Below are 13,335 nucleotides of genomic sequence, written 5' to 3' on the forward strand. Positions count from 1 at the left end.
CGCTTGGCGCCATCTTTGCTTAGGGCAGTGGCTGCTGCATCGGGAACCGGAAGGGGGCGGAGACGTTTCCGGCCTGGAGGGAGGGCCATGAGCCCTGAGGGTGCTTCGCGGTCCGGTGAGGGTAGACCGGCGCGGGTGGCGTCGCTGGTGGCCTGGCTCTTGAATAACAGTATAAAAAGGCATTCGTGGCCGGGCGCGGTGGCTCACGCCCGTAATCTCAGCACTTTGGGAGGCCGAGATGGGTGGATCACGAGGTCAGGAGATCGAGACTATCCTGGCTAACACGCTGAAACCCCGTCACTACTAAAAACAAAAAAATTGGCCAGGCGTGGTGGCGGGCACCTGTAGTCCCAGCTACTCGGGAGGCTGAGGCAGGAGAATGGCGTGAACCCGGGAGGCGGAGGTTGCAGTGAGCCGAGATCGCGCCACTACACTCCAGCCTGGGCGACAGACCGGACTCTGTCTCAAAAAAGAAAAGAAAAGAAAAGAAAAGATGAAAGAGAGCAGGCAAATGCCTGGAGAGGGCGGTAGGGATGCACCGGTGACAGCTGTGAGGGCCGCAGGCACAGAGGCAGGCAGGCCTGGGCTCCGCTTTTATTGACCTATTTACAAGGTACGTTGGCCCTGGGCTCCCCCACCACCTCAGCCCCAGCGTTGCCTTCTGGGGCGACCTTGGCCTCCTCCTGTGAGGTGCCCTCCAGCAAAGCGGTGTCTTCCTCCAAGAAGTTGCTGAGCTCCGCCAGCTCTCGGCGAACGACGCTGGTGGCTCGGTGCAGCCAGCGCACGCGCCGCAGAAGGCACAGCAGCAGGGTCCGACTGCGCTCCTGGCGCGCGCTCCAGGCATTGTGCAGCTCCCGGTAGCAGTTGTGGCGAGCGCGCTTGGCCGGGTCCAGCGTGGCCCCGCAGCCCAGGGGGCAGCGCTGCTGGGATCCTTGCTGGCAGTGCTGCCGGTGCTCTGCCAGGGCCCCACGCGGCACGCGCGAGGTGCAGCCCTCGTTGGGGCAGGCCATTAGCTCGAAGGGGCATGAGTCTTGGTGCCCCTTGCGATGGGCCAGGGGGCACGTCACTATGCAGCCAGCGTTGGCATTCTTGCACTGAGGGTGAAGGAGAACACGTGTGAAGAAATCAGGCGGGACACCCCGAGAACCCCCACCCCTGGCTTTCCATTCACCAGGAACCAGGGAACCGAGAGCCTCCCACACTTTTCTGACTTGGGTGAGTGGGTGGAGAGAACATTGGGGCAAATGCTTGGAAGTGGGAAGAAGCTAGAAGTTCCAGGGGAGGGGGTGAGGCCTGAGTCTTGGGGAACTGGAAGGTACACAGTTGGGTTGGTCTGGTGAGTGGTATGGATGCCAGGCTTTCCTTTTTAACCTCAGTTTACCCATCTGTGAAACTAGGGGGCTGGAGAGTAGTGGCCAGCACACCAGGCACTAGATCCTCTGAAAATCCTCTGTAAGTCCTCTATAATCTCCATTTTACAGCTGAGACCCCGGGGCTCGGAAAAGTTGTGTGACTTGCTTAAAGTCACACAGCAACTAAGCAGTAAAGCCACGATTCAAACTCAGCCACGTCTGGTCCTCCCAAGGCTGCACTTGTCTCTCTGAAGATAGGATTCTCCTGCCCCCTCTCCTGGCCCTGCCCCACCCCTACAAGGGTGAGAAGGGTCGAGGGTCGGGGGAGTGGGTACTCTGAGCTACCTTGACTTCCAGGCGGCCAATGGTTTTCCGGAGTTTATTCACGCGGACTATCTTTTTCCTTTTCACCTCTTTTCTACAGCACGGACAGGTCTTTTGTCTAGAAGGAGGCATGAGTAGGGGTGAGTGTTGGGAGTAGGAAGGGAGCCCTGGTCAAGCTCTCACTCGGTGACCCAGGTGGTCCCTTCATCAGCTGGAGGAGGCATCAGGGCATATTCCAGGGCGCTCTCAGCTCTGAGGCTGGGGCCGGGGTCTGCAGATGCCACTGAGTGAGGGTATACACATTTTAGTTTAGGGAGATTTCGTGGCTGAGTCTTTTGGCTGACTTTCCCCTCTGTTCTGGGCCACAGCAATGGCCCCCAGTCTCACTCCTCCCCTCCCAGCCCCTTGGGTACCCGGTGGCACCTGGCTAGCCACTGGAAGATGCACTTTTTGCAGAAGATGTGGCTGCATGGCAACCTTGCTGGCCTCTTGAGAACCCCATGGCAGACGGAGCACACAAAGTTGCTGTCAGGAGGGCTGGCGAAGAGGTTGAGATCATACCCGCCACTCTGCAAAGGCCAGGTGTCAGGACCTGGCTGGGACAGTGATCCAGTCCCTGGTCCACATACCCAGCAACAGCCTAGCAAGCTTTGGGCGGGGAGGTGGGCCACAGAACTTCAAGTAGAGGGGCTGGCTCAGCACCCACTTTGAGGGGGCAGCTGTAGGGGTTAGGGCCCCCTACCCCAGAACTACTAATCCCTGGTTGGAGACGGAAGCCTTAGCCTAGAATCAGACCTAGCCAGAGCCTTCCAGGTTTCATTGTACCATATGGGGGCCTGCGACCCATTGCCCACCCTTTCCAAGTTCAGTGGGGTCGATCCCTGAACAACTGGGCAAGTTTCTGGAGTTGGGCACACATCTAAGGGCTGGAGTAAGAGGACCCCAGGCTCACCATGATCTGTGTCTAGACAGCAGCTCCACAGGCCCCCAGAGCTCAGGAGCCTGCATTTCACAGTGGGTGTGGGCTGACATCACAATAGCATTGTCCAGCTCAAGCCAATCACAACCCTGGTTCAGGGCCCAGAGACCCTGTACAGCCCAGCCCTTGTTCCCTTCTGTAGAGGATCACAGGTAGCTGGGCACAGTGCTCACACCTGTAATCCCAGCAGTTTGGGAGGCTAAGGCAGGAGGATCACTTGAGCCCAGGAAACCAGCCTGGGCAACTCAGTGAGACCCCACCTCTTTTAAGTCACAGGGCTGGGTGCAGTGGCTCATGCCTGTAAGCCTAACACTTTGGGAGGCCGAGGCAGGCAGATCACTTGAGGTCAGGAGTTCGAACCAGCCTGGTCACCATGGTGAAAACCCATCGCTACTAAAAATACAAACAAATTAGCCGAGCGTGGTGGCAGGTGCTTGTAGTCCGAGCTGCTTGGGAGGCTGAGGCATTACTGCTTGAAACCGGGAGGCAGAAGCTGTAGTGAGCTGAGATGAACCAAGCTTCATGGAGCTGTTTCCCCCAGGCCAGGGCTTCAGTGGGATCACAGGGATTGCCGCCCTCTTCTCTCCAGAGGGCTGTAGCTCCTAGGGCTCCTAGAGTATGGGGGCTTCAGGCATTGACCCACTAGGGGTCTTCACTTAGGGTCCGACACTCAGGGGTAGCTCCAAGGCAGTGAGAACTAAACTCCCGGGGAAACTGCTGTCCAGAGCAGGGGCCCAGCCTCCCAAACCAGGTGTCTGATCCGCTCCAGCCTAGCACCACTGGGGCGCTGAGTTCATCTAGGCCTAGCTGGTCAAATCCCTTAGAATCTCACCTGGTCTCACAAGGAAGTCACTGGAAGCCTCTGAACTTCCCATCCTTGCGAGCGCTCTGCTGGCCCCACCTGGCGCCCTTTAGGCCTTTACCTGAGGCGCGCATGGCCACAAGACTGTTCCCAATCTGGCTCCGCCACTTAAGAAGCGTCGGACCTTACATGTCACCTGCCAACCTCCCACATCCTATCCTTGTCTCCAACGCGGCGTTGGGATGGCCAGGAAAGACGAGGAGGCATCTCGCTAGGGTTCTCCCCGCCACTGCGTGAACAGATGCACTTGCCAGGCTGATAGGCGGGTCGGGACCCCAAGAACACCCGCACGCAGTGAGTTAGGCAAACAGCTTTATTTGAAAAACGGGAGACAGCCGAGTCCCCCCGACCCCGCGGTCCTGGCGACGTCAGTCTCAGGCGTGGGGGGACCAGTGTCCTGCGGAGAGAAAACAGGGTTAGGGGTCGGCAGCCGGAGTCAGGAGTCAGGGGCCAGACCACGCGAGCGGCCACACCTGGGGGGAGGACGCGGCGCCTGTCGGGGCCTGGGTTTCACCGCCGCACATGGAGCAGCGCGCGGTGAGCTGAGGCCCCCGGAGGCTCTGGGCGTCGAATCTCACCCGCGGCCACGGCCAAAGCCGGGGGTGATTTTCAACCAACGCCGGTCTCCAAGACCACCAGCGGGATACCGGTGGTCAACGCAGCAGGACCTACCTAAATGAAGAAGGCAGCGCAAAGCATGCGCGGGCGTTTATAGCTGCTTTTCGGGTGACGCAGAGTCCCAGGCCCCGGCTGGGGCCGGACGCGCAGGAGCACGCCGAGCCCGGTGAGGGCGGGGCACCGCGGAGCCAATCACAGGTTGTCTTATGGGAGCTCGGCGCGCTCCCGCCCGGGGCGGGGCCGCGGAGGTCTCGCGGCGCTTGGTGTGGTATAAAAGCTGCTTCCCAGTAGGCCTAGCTCTTCTTCTCCAAGAGAACACGTGAGTGGTCGTGTTTGCTGCTGTGGGTTTGGGCGTGGGCGGCGGGAATCCGCGGACATCGAGTCGGGTCTAGGCTCCCGAGTCCGCGCTCCTGGGCGGGAGCCCCCGTCGGGGTCTTGCGGGGGGTTGCTAGATGCCTAGACCGCACTGACTGCTTGGTTCTTGTCGTTTTCTCCAGCAAATGGCGGATGACGCCGGTGCAGCGGGGGGGCCCGGAGGCCCTGGTGGCCCTGGGATGGGGAACCGCGGTGGCTTCCGCGGAGGTTTCGGCAGTGGCATCCGGGGCCGGGGTCGCGGCCGTGGACGGGGCCGGGGCCGAGGCCGCGGAGCTCGCGGAGGCAAGGCCGAGGATAAGGAGGTAGGTTTCAGCTACGCGCGGGATCGGGCCCGTAGGCGGCGGCGGAGAGCGGCCCTGGTCACTCGCGCCTTTTCTCCCTCTAGTGGATGCCCGTCACTAAGCTGGGCCGCTTGGTCAAGGACATGAAGATCAAGTCCCTGGAGGAGATCTACCTCTTCTCTTTGCCCATTAAGGTACGCGTCGGTCGTTGGGGCGTTGAACAAGTGCGACCCCGGAGTCGTTTGGGCTGGGGTTGGATGGTTGGCATCTGCCATTGACCCGCCTTGAAGGGCCCAGCGTCTCGTTTGAGAGGTTGAGGCTGTGTTGCGGGCTGGACGAGGAGGGGATTCCACTTAAGAGAGGTTGGATGGCTATATCTGAGCGAAGCGAGAGCCACAAAACGCATTTCAGCGCATCTTCCCACGTTCGCAGCGAATTCATTTTCAAAGAGCTGAGACAGAAGCAGCGCTCAGTTCATGCCATCCGAGAGGACGATGAAGTTCAGGTTGTGGGAGGACACCGTAAGGGTTAGCAAACTCATAGTCCGCGTGTACGGGACAGCTGTCATCCGCGTCCAGCGGGTGCAGAGGGGAAAGGCTAATGGCGCGTTTGTCATGTGAGCGTTCGCCCTAGCAAGGGACGGTGTTCATGGCTAGGCCAAAGCTGGACAAAGCAAAAGGAAACCTGAGTGGAAAGCCGCATCTCACCAAACGAGGAAAAGGACAAATAGGAAGAAACGATTGAGATGCTGAAACGTGCTAATCTTACAAACTTCCATTAAAACTGCTGAAACGTAAACGAAGGGGACAGATGGGGGGATGCCAGGTGAGGGGGTTCTTGACTATTTTTTTTGGCGGGGCAGAGTCTCGGCCTGTCACCCAGGCTGGTGCGATCTCGGCTCACTGCAACCTCTGCCTCCCAGGTTCAAGCGATTCTCCTGCCTCAGCCTCCCGCATAGCTGGGTTTACAGGCGCCCGCCACCACACCCCGCTAATTTTTTGTAGGTTTAATAGAGATGGGGTTTCACCATGTGGGCCAGGCTGGTCTTGAAATCCTGACCTTGTGGTCCGCCCACCTCAGCTTCCCAAAGTGCTGGGATTACAGGTGTGAGCCACCGCTCCGCCGATGACTTTGGTTCTTTAGTAGCATAATGGTACTGAGTTTTTCTTTAATGCACTCCCCACAATTATCTTGTTTGTTGCAGGAATCTGAGATCATTGACTTTTTCTTGGGGGCTTCTCTCAAAGACGAGGTTTTGAAGATTATGCCGGTGCAGAAGCAGACCCGTGCTGGCCAGCGCACCAGGTTCAAGGTACCTGGCTGTCCTGGAGTGGGCTGGGCTGGGCTTGTCAGGACTCTCTCGGCTCTGCGTAGTTGCACTTGGCTTCACCCGTGTGACTTTCGTAATGGGGAGAGAGAGAAAAGATCTCCTCAGGACCTCAGATGGGCCTTACTGTGGCCTCTCTTTCCTTGAGGGGCGCAACAGGCCCTGGGCGGTGATTGGGTGTAGGGCCACCAGTCGCCTCACACACATCTCTTCACAGGCGTTTGTTGCTATCGGGGACTACAATGGCCACGTCGGCCTGGGTGTTAAGTGCTCCAAGGAGGTGGCCACTGCCATCCGTGGGGCCATCATCCTGGCCAAACTCTCCATTGTCCCAGTGCGCAGAGGCTACTGGGGGAACAAGATCGGCAAGCCCCACACCGTCCCTTGCAAGGTAGGCTGGTGGCAGGTTATGGGCCTGCTGTGGGGCAGGCTCCCTTGGGCCCTTGTCTCCTGACTTCTTCCCTCACCAGGTGACAGGCCGCTGCGGCTCTGTGCTCGTGCGCCTCATCCCTGCACCCAGGGGCACTGGCATCGTCTCAGCGCCTGTGCCCAAGAAGTTGCTCATGATGGCTGGTATTGATGACTGCTACACCTCAGCCCGGGGCTGCACTGCCACCCTGGGCAACTTCGGTAGGTGGTCCACGCATGGGGCGTAGCCATGGTCTCTCAGCTCCGCTTAACCACACGGGTCCAGTGTGTGCTTGGCGTGTTTTCAGGGAGGCAGAGAAAAGCTCTCCTAATGCACGACAGACCCGCCCAGAATGGCCTCTCTGTTCCTAGGAGTGCGACAGACAGTTTTTGGGTTGGGGGACTTGCCTCAAGCACACCACTGACCCTCCTGGGGTTCTTTTGTTGTGCAGCCAAGGCCACCTTCGATGCCATCTCTAAGACCTACAGCTACCTGACCCCTGACCTCTGGAAGGAGACTGTGTTTACCAAGTCTCCCTATCAGGAATTCACTGACCACCTTGTCAAGACCCACACCAGAGTCTCTGTGCAGCGGACCCAGGCTCCAGCTGTGGCTACAACATAGGGTTTTTATACAAGAAAAATAAAGTGAATTAAGCCTGTTACTATGTCCTGTGTCCTGCATGGTTAGTGGTGGTTTGAATCTGCGGATGTGGGGCCAATAGATCACACCAGAAACACAGGCAGGTTGCAGGACTTTATTTCAGCTACAGTCATACAGAGTCACACAGCAGGCACGCCCACAGATGCCTCAGGAGGTGGCAGCGGCAGCCTCTCTTGCAGCTTTTCTCTCTTCCAGCATCCTCTCCTTCTGTTTGGCCAGGCACTTCCTGGCAGAATAGTAGGCCCCCAGGTCCTGATCTGAGAAAGCAATAGAAACAAGCTGGGAACCCAGGCCTCTGCTGCATGCAAAGGGGGCAAAGTCAAGTGGGCAGAAGTGAGGGGAGGGAGGAATCGCAATGGTTCTGGCCCCCAGGCCTCAGAAGGATGGGAGGGGAGGTCACGCACAGCGGTCCTGGTAGGCCTTGGCCACCTGGGTGAACTGCTCCACTTCCTTGCTGCAGTTCTGCTTGTAGTTGTGTCCTTCCCTCTGCTGACAGGCCTTGAGTCGAGCCTGTATAATGTTGACAATTTCTCGGTCGACTTTGCTGGGGGAGAAAGGGAGCAAGAGAGGCTAATCACCAGGAATCCTTTCCCTGTACCCCTCGAGAACAATTGAAATCAAGAGCCCTGGGGTCTGGCTCCTCCCATGTCAGCCCTAAGATCTGGGCATGCCACCCTGTGGAATCCCAGGGACCGGTGGCCCAGCTGCACACGCTGCAGATCTCCACACTCCCAGCGTGGCTCACGTACTAGTCCCTTCTCCACTGCATTTCGGCTTCATACATGCACAAGATATCATTCTCCTTGCACTCAGTGATGTCCGGCACGCGGCGGTACTGCCGGTGGTAGTAGTAGTACCTGTTCTTTGCATGCTGCCGCTCTATAAATTCTGCAAAGACAAAACCACAGACTCATACCTCATTGGTTTGGACAAGCTTTTAGCTTTCTAGTTCTCATAAGCCCCTTGGAGGGGAGGGAGGAGAACTTCCTGAGTGTTCCAGTGTTTAGAAAACAGGCAATTCGGCCGGGCGTGGTGGCTCACGCCTGTAATCCCAGCACATGGGGAGGCCGAGGCGGGCGGATCATAAGGTCAAGAGATCGAGACCATCCTAGCTAACACGGTGAAACCCCATCTCTACTAAAAAAAGCAAAAAAATTAGCCGGGCATGGTGGCGGGTGCCTGTAGTCCCAGCTACTCAGAAGGCTGAGGCAGGAGAATGGCGTGAACCCTGGAGGTGGAACTAGCAGTGAGCCGAGATCGTGCCACCGTGCTCCAGCCTGGGTGACAGAGCAAGACTCCATCTCAAAAAAAAAAAAAAAAACAAAACCGGCAATTCGTCTCTCTATGAGGTGTGGCCGGCCAGGCAGGCCTGTGAAGGCCTAGGCTACAGCTGATGGAGAGCTCCAGCGTACCAGGCATCATCCTCAGAGTTCCACATGCATTACCTTACTCTGTGCCCCACACATGCCTACAGGCAGCTGCTTCTCACAGACGGCACTGACTGTGACAAAGCTCTGCCGGTGCACCTCCCCCAGCTGCACAGGGACCCCTGTGGAGTCCTGGGGGAGGACTGGGTGCGCAGAGGTTCCAACAGGGAGCCTCCAGCAAGCAGAACTTACCACCTTACGGCCTCAGCTTCCTCACTGGGAAATGAACAAGCTAAAAAGAGAGCTCGAACATCCAGACACATAGGACAGACATGTTCTAGGACTGCTACAAAAGAGAGGGAGCTGGGTCAGCTGTTGCACGGTTTCCAGATCCTTGCGGGTTTGATTTGCAGACTTCATCCTTTTACAAGAGAACCACCAGAGCATGCTATGCACCCCAAGTGTTCAAAAACAACTGAACCAGGCTAGGCCCGGTGGCTCAGGCCTGTAATCCCAGCACTTTGGGGGTCCAAGGTGGGAGGATCACCTGAGGTCAGGAGTTCGAGACTAGCCTGGCTGACATGGTGAAACCCCGTGTCTACTAAAAATACAAAAATTAGCTGGGCTTGGTGGTGGTGCACCTGTAATCTTAGCTATTGAGGAGGCTGAGGCAGGAGAATCGCTTGAACCCGGGATGGGGCAGAGGTTGCAGTGAGCCGAGATCGCACCACTGCATTCCAGCCTGGGCAACAGAGCGAGACTGTCTCAGGGAAAGAAAAAAAACTGAACTGGGCATTCTCCCGGTTCGTTCCAGAGATGGTGAATGTGGGCATCTCGGCCATCACCCTGACACTTGGTCATCTGGCAGGTCTAACAACCCCCAGGATTCAGATGCTTCCCTGTGCAGACCACCCCTAACATTTGAGAGAGGCCTGAGGCCAGCGGTGCGGTGGAGGGGTTCCCGGGGCGGCGGGGGCAGAGAGCAGTGCGGGGTCCTGGAGCAGTGGGTGCTGGGTGCGGCAGGGAGGGAAGAGTCCTGGGAAGGAGCGGGGCGTCCCGGGGTGCAGGGGAGAGTAAGGGATCCTAGGAGGTGAGGTCCGGGGTGCAGTGGGAGGCCAAAGGAGGCGACGGAGCTCGGGGGTCTCCGGGGGTGGGGGGTTGTCCCGGGGTGCAGCGGGGGGCGGTCTCAGGGAGACGGGACCCCGGGGGCACTGGAGGATCCAGGCAGGGTGTGGGATCCAGGGGTCCCCAGAGGTCGGCGAGGGAGCCCCGGGCTGGGGCCTCGTACCTCTCACGAGGGTCACGGGTCGGTCCACGATGAGGTCGAACGCCTTCGTTATGCAGACGACGGGATTGGGCAGCCAAGTCTGCGACGACACCACCGGCGTGCGGCGCGGGGGCTCAGGGTACACATCCTTGTCCCAGCTGTCCGGCATGGCGGCGGGAGGCGCGAACCCCGCTCCCTGACGCGCTGCCCTTGCCTCTACCTCGGTCCGGGTCCCGCGGCCTAGGTCGCCAGCTACAGAGGACGCCGAGGGCGGCTGCGCCTGTGCGCTGGCGGCCGCGAGGCACTATGGGACTTGTAGTTCCCCGACTCCGCCCGGCGCGGCCGGGACCCGCCTCGCCGCAGGGCGCCCCCGTGTGGGGCCTCCGTTCTCGGTCTCTGCCGAGCGCCTGCGCGGTGCTGGTCACTGGTCTGGGAGCCTGGGAAGTAGCCGCGAACCGGACAGATCCCTGCTTACGGTGAAAGAAACAGACAATAGCCAACAGACATAACGAATAGGAGGGAGTCATTCGGTTCCCACTGCCCGCCAGGCACTGTGCTGAGTGCAGCAGGGAAGAAGATAAACAGCCCGGCTGTGATGGAGAACACAGGCCGTTAGAGCATACACGACAAAGTCAACAAATAACACGCAATTCCAAACTCCCTACTCTTCTAGGAAGCTTTCCTGGATTGCCTAGCCCGTACAGAATTCCCTGGGCCCCGCTGTCTACCAGGACCCCTGGTGAGACGGGGTTTCTTTTTTTTTCTTTTTTTTCTTTTTTTTTTTTGAGATGGAGTCTCGCTCCGTCGCCCAGGCTGGAGTGCAGTGGCCAGATCTCAGCTCACTGCAAGCTCCGCCTCCCGGGTTCACGCCATTCTCCTGCCTCAGCCTCCCGAGTAGCTGGGACTACAGGCGCCGCCACCTTGCCCGGCTAATTTTTTGTATTTTTAGTAGAGACAGGGTTTCACCGTGTTAGCCAGGATGGTCTCGATCTCCTGACCTCGTGATCCGCCCGTCGGGGTTTCACCATGTTTCTGGTCTCAAATTGCTGACCTTAGATGATCTGCCCACCTCAGCCTCCCAAAGTTCTGGGATTACAGACATAAGCCACCGCTCCCAGCCAAACTCTTGGAAAGAAATACAAACCATGAGATGCAAACAATCTTGACATTTTAGTAGCCTAGAATCTTAGTATCTATTGATGTAAGAGTCACAGATCTTAGAGACATCGTAGACCTGAAAAACTCTAAAATTCCACTGCTATAGAAGTTTACAACCGGCCGGGCGGGGTGGCTCACGCCTGTAAACCCAGCACTTTGGGAGGCTGAGGCAGGTGCATCACCTGAGGTCAGGAGTTTAAGACCAGCCTGGCCAATATGGTGAAGCCCCATCTATACTAAAAATACAAAAATCAGCTGGGCATGGTGGCACGTGCCTGTAATCCCAGCTACCAGGGGGGCTGAGACAGGAGGATCGCTTGAACCCAGGAGGCAGAGGTTGCAGTGAGCCGAGATTGTGCCACTGAACTCCAGCCTGGGCAACGGAGGGAGACTCTGTCTCAAAAAAAAAAAAGAACTTTACAACCATAGCATCTTTGAATTGAAAGAGATTTCGAGGGGCACAGTGGCTCACATCTGTAATCCCAGAACTCTGGGAGGCCAAGGCAGGCAGATTGCTTGAGCTCAGGAGTTTGAGACCATCCTGGGCAACATAATGAGATCCCTGTCTCTATAAACAATACAAAATTTAGTGAGGCATGGTGGTAAGTGCCTGTGGTTCCAGCTACTTGGGGGGATGAGGCAGGAGGATTGCTTGAGCCCAGGAGGTTGAGGCTGCAGTGAGCTATTACTGTGCCACTACTCTTCAGCCTGGGCACCAGAGGAAACCCTGTCTCGAAAGAAAGAGAGAAAGAGAGAAAGAGAGAAAGAGAGAAAGAGAGAAAGAAAGAAAGAAAGAAAGAAAGAAAGAAAGAAAGAAAGAAAGAAAAGAAAAGAAAGAAAGAAAAGAAAGAAAGAGAGAAGGCCGGGCGCGGTGGCTCAAGCCTGTAATCCCAGCACTTTGGGAGGCCGAGACGGGCGGATCACGAGGTCAGGAGATCGAGACCATCCTGGCTAACACGGTGAAACCCCGTCTCTACTAAAAATTACAAAAAACTAGCCGGGCGAGGTGGCGGGTGCCTGTAGTCCCAGCTACTCGGGAGGCTGAGGCCGGAGAATGGCGTGAACCCAGGAGGCGGAGCTTGCAGTGAGCTGAGATCCGGCCACTGCACTCCAGCCTGGGTGACAGAGCAAGACTCCGTCTCAAAAAGAAAGAGAGAAAAGAAAGAAAGAAAGAAAGAAAGAAAGAAAGAAAGAAAGAAAGAAAGAGAAAAGAAAAGGAAGGAAGGAAGGAGAGAGAGAGAGAGAGAAAGAAAGAAAGAAAGGAAGGAAGGAAGGAAGGAAGGAAGGAAGGGAAAGAAAGGAAAGAAGGAAAAGAAAGAAAGAAAGGAAAGGAAGGAAGGAAGGAAGGAAGAAAGAGAGATTTCAACCCCCTTTTCATTCAAAACTTAAGTTCAAAATTTAAATTTGGCCAGGTGCTGTGGTTTATGCCTATAATCTCAGCACTTTGAGAGGCTGAGGCAGGAAAACCACTTGAGGTCAGGAGTTTCAGACTAGCCTAGGCAACATGGTGAGACGCCCGCCTCTACAACAAAATACATTTTAAAATTAGGTCCTGCTGAGGCAGGAGGACCAGTTAAGCCCAGAAGGTTGAGGCTGCAAGTGAGCTATGATCACACCGCTGCACTCCAGCCTGAGCAATGGAGTGAGACGTTGTCTCTTCAAAATAAATAAATAAGGCCGGGCGCGGTGGCTCATGCCTGTGATCCCAGCACTTTGGGAGGCCGAGGTGGGCATATCACAAGGTCAGGAGATCGATACTATCCTGGCTAATACAGTGAAACCTCGTCTCTACTAAAAATACAAAAAATTAGCGGGACATGGTGGCAGGCACCTGTAGTCCCAGCTACTCGGGAGGCTGAGGTGGGAGAATGGCGTGAACCAGGGAGGCGGAGCTTACAGTGAGCCGAGATCATGCCACTGCACTCCAGCCTGGGTGATACAGCAAGACTCCGTCTCAAAAAATAATAATAATAACAATAAATAAATAAATATAAATTCATAAAAGTATTTCAATGCTTGTGAATTACAGGAGCCAGATCCTGATTTTTTTTTTTTTTTTTTTTTGAGATGGAGTCTTACTGTATTGCCCAGGCTGGAGTGCAGTGGTGCGATCTTGGCTCACTGCAACCTGCAAACTCTGCCTCCCAGGTTCAAGTGATTCTCCTGCCTCTGCCTCCAGAGTAGCTGGAATTATAGGCCCACACCACCATGCCCAGCTAATTTTTATATTTTTAGTAGAGACGGGGTTTCACTGTGTTGGCCAGACTGGCATTTTTTTTTTTTTTTTAAGACAGTGTCTCGCTCAGTCACCCGGGCTGGAGTGCAATGGTACAGTTGAGGTTCACTGCAGCCT

At 56.5% G+C, this 13,335-nt stretch overlaps 3 protein-coding genes and 3 non-coding genes across 6 annotated transcripts; 3 read left to right on the forward strand and 3 right to left on the reverse strand.

The window, feature by feature from the left end:
- Positions 1 to 580: 580 nt before the first annotated feature.
- RNF151 (ring finger protein 151) lies at positions 581 to 2,690 on the reverse strand. Its single transcript, XM_025371091.1, has 4 exons — positions 2,629 to 2,690; positions 2,100 to 2,245; positions 1,698 to 1,794; positions 581 to 1,094 (listed from the first exon to the last, which is right to left on the reverse strand). The coding sequence occupies exons 1-4, from the start codon at positions 2,629 to 2,631 to the stop codon at positions 603 to 605; spliced, it is 738 nt and encodes a 245-aa protein (XP_025226876.1). The 5' UTR covers positions 2,632 to 2,690; the 3' UTR covers positions 581 to 602.
- Positions 2,691 to 4,008: 1,318 nt separating this feature from the next.
- LOC112614900 lies at positions 4,009 to 4,135 on the reverse strand. Its single transcript, XR_003117199.1, has one exon. It is a non-coding gene; the product is annotated as a small nucleolar RNA ACA64 (small nucleolar RNA).
- Positions 4,136 to 4,434: 299 nt separating this feature from the next.
- RPS2 (ribosomal protein S2) lies at positions 4,435 to 7,193 on the forward strand. The gene is made up of 6 exons (XM_025371317.1): positions 4,435 to 4,812; positions 4,896 to 4,985; positions 5,996 to 6,103; positions 6,336 to 6,509; positions 6,589 to 6,748; positions 6,979 to 7,193. Exons 1-6 carry the CDS (start codon positions 4,636 to 4,638, stop codon positions 7,149 to 7,151), a joined length of 882 nt encoding a protein of 293 aa, XP_025227102.1. The 5' UTR covers positions 4,435 to 4,635; the 3' UTR covers positions 7,152 to 7,193.
- On the forward strand, positions 6,146 to 6,279 carry LOC112614865. The gene has a single exon (XR_003117171.1). It is a non-coding gene; the product is annotated as a small nucleolar RNA SNORA64/SNORA10 family (small nucleolar RNA).
- On the forward strand, positions 6,779 to 6,911 carry LOC112614866. Its single transcript, XR_003117172.1, has one exon. It is a non-coding gene; the product is annotated as a small nucleolar RNA SNORA64/SNORA10 family (small nucleolar RNA).
- Positions 7,194 to 7,270: 77 nt separating the features above from the next.
- On the reverse strand, positions 7,271 to 10,104 carry NDUFB10 (NADH:ubiquinone oxidoreductase subunit B10). Its single transcript, XM_025370442.1, has 4 exons — positions 9,846 to 10,104; positions 7,940 to 8,078; positions 7,595 to 7,734; positions 7,271 to 7,447 (listed from the first exon to the last, which is right to left on the reverse strand). Exons 1-4 carry the CDS (start codon positions 9,991 to 9,993, stop codon positions 7,338 to 7,340), a joined length of 537 nt encoding a protein of 178 aa, XP_025226227.1. The 5' UTR covers positions 9,994 to 10,104; the 3' UTR covers positions 7,271 to 7,337.
- Between the last annotated feature and the right edge of the window lie 3,231 nt (positions 10,105 to 13,335).

The sequence above is a fragment of the Theropithecus gelada genome, chromosome 20 (assembly GCF_003255815.1).
Source record: "Theropithecus gelada isolate Dixy chromosome 20, Tgel_1.0, whole genome shotgun sequence".
NCBI classification, from domain to species: domain Eukaryota; kingdom Metazoa; phylum Chordata; class Mammalia; order Primates; family Cercopithecidae; genus Theropithecus; species Theropithecus gelada.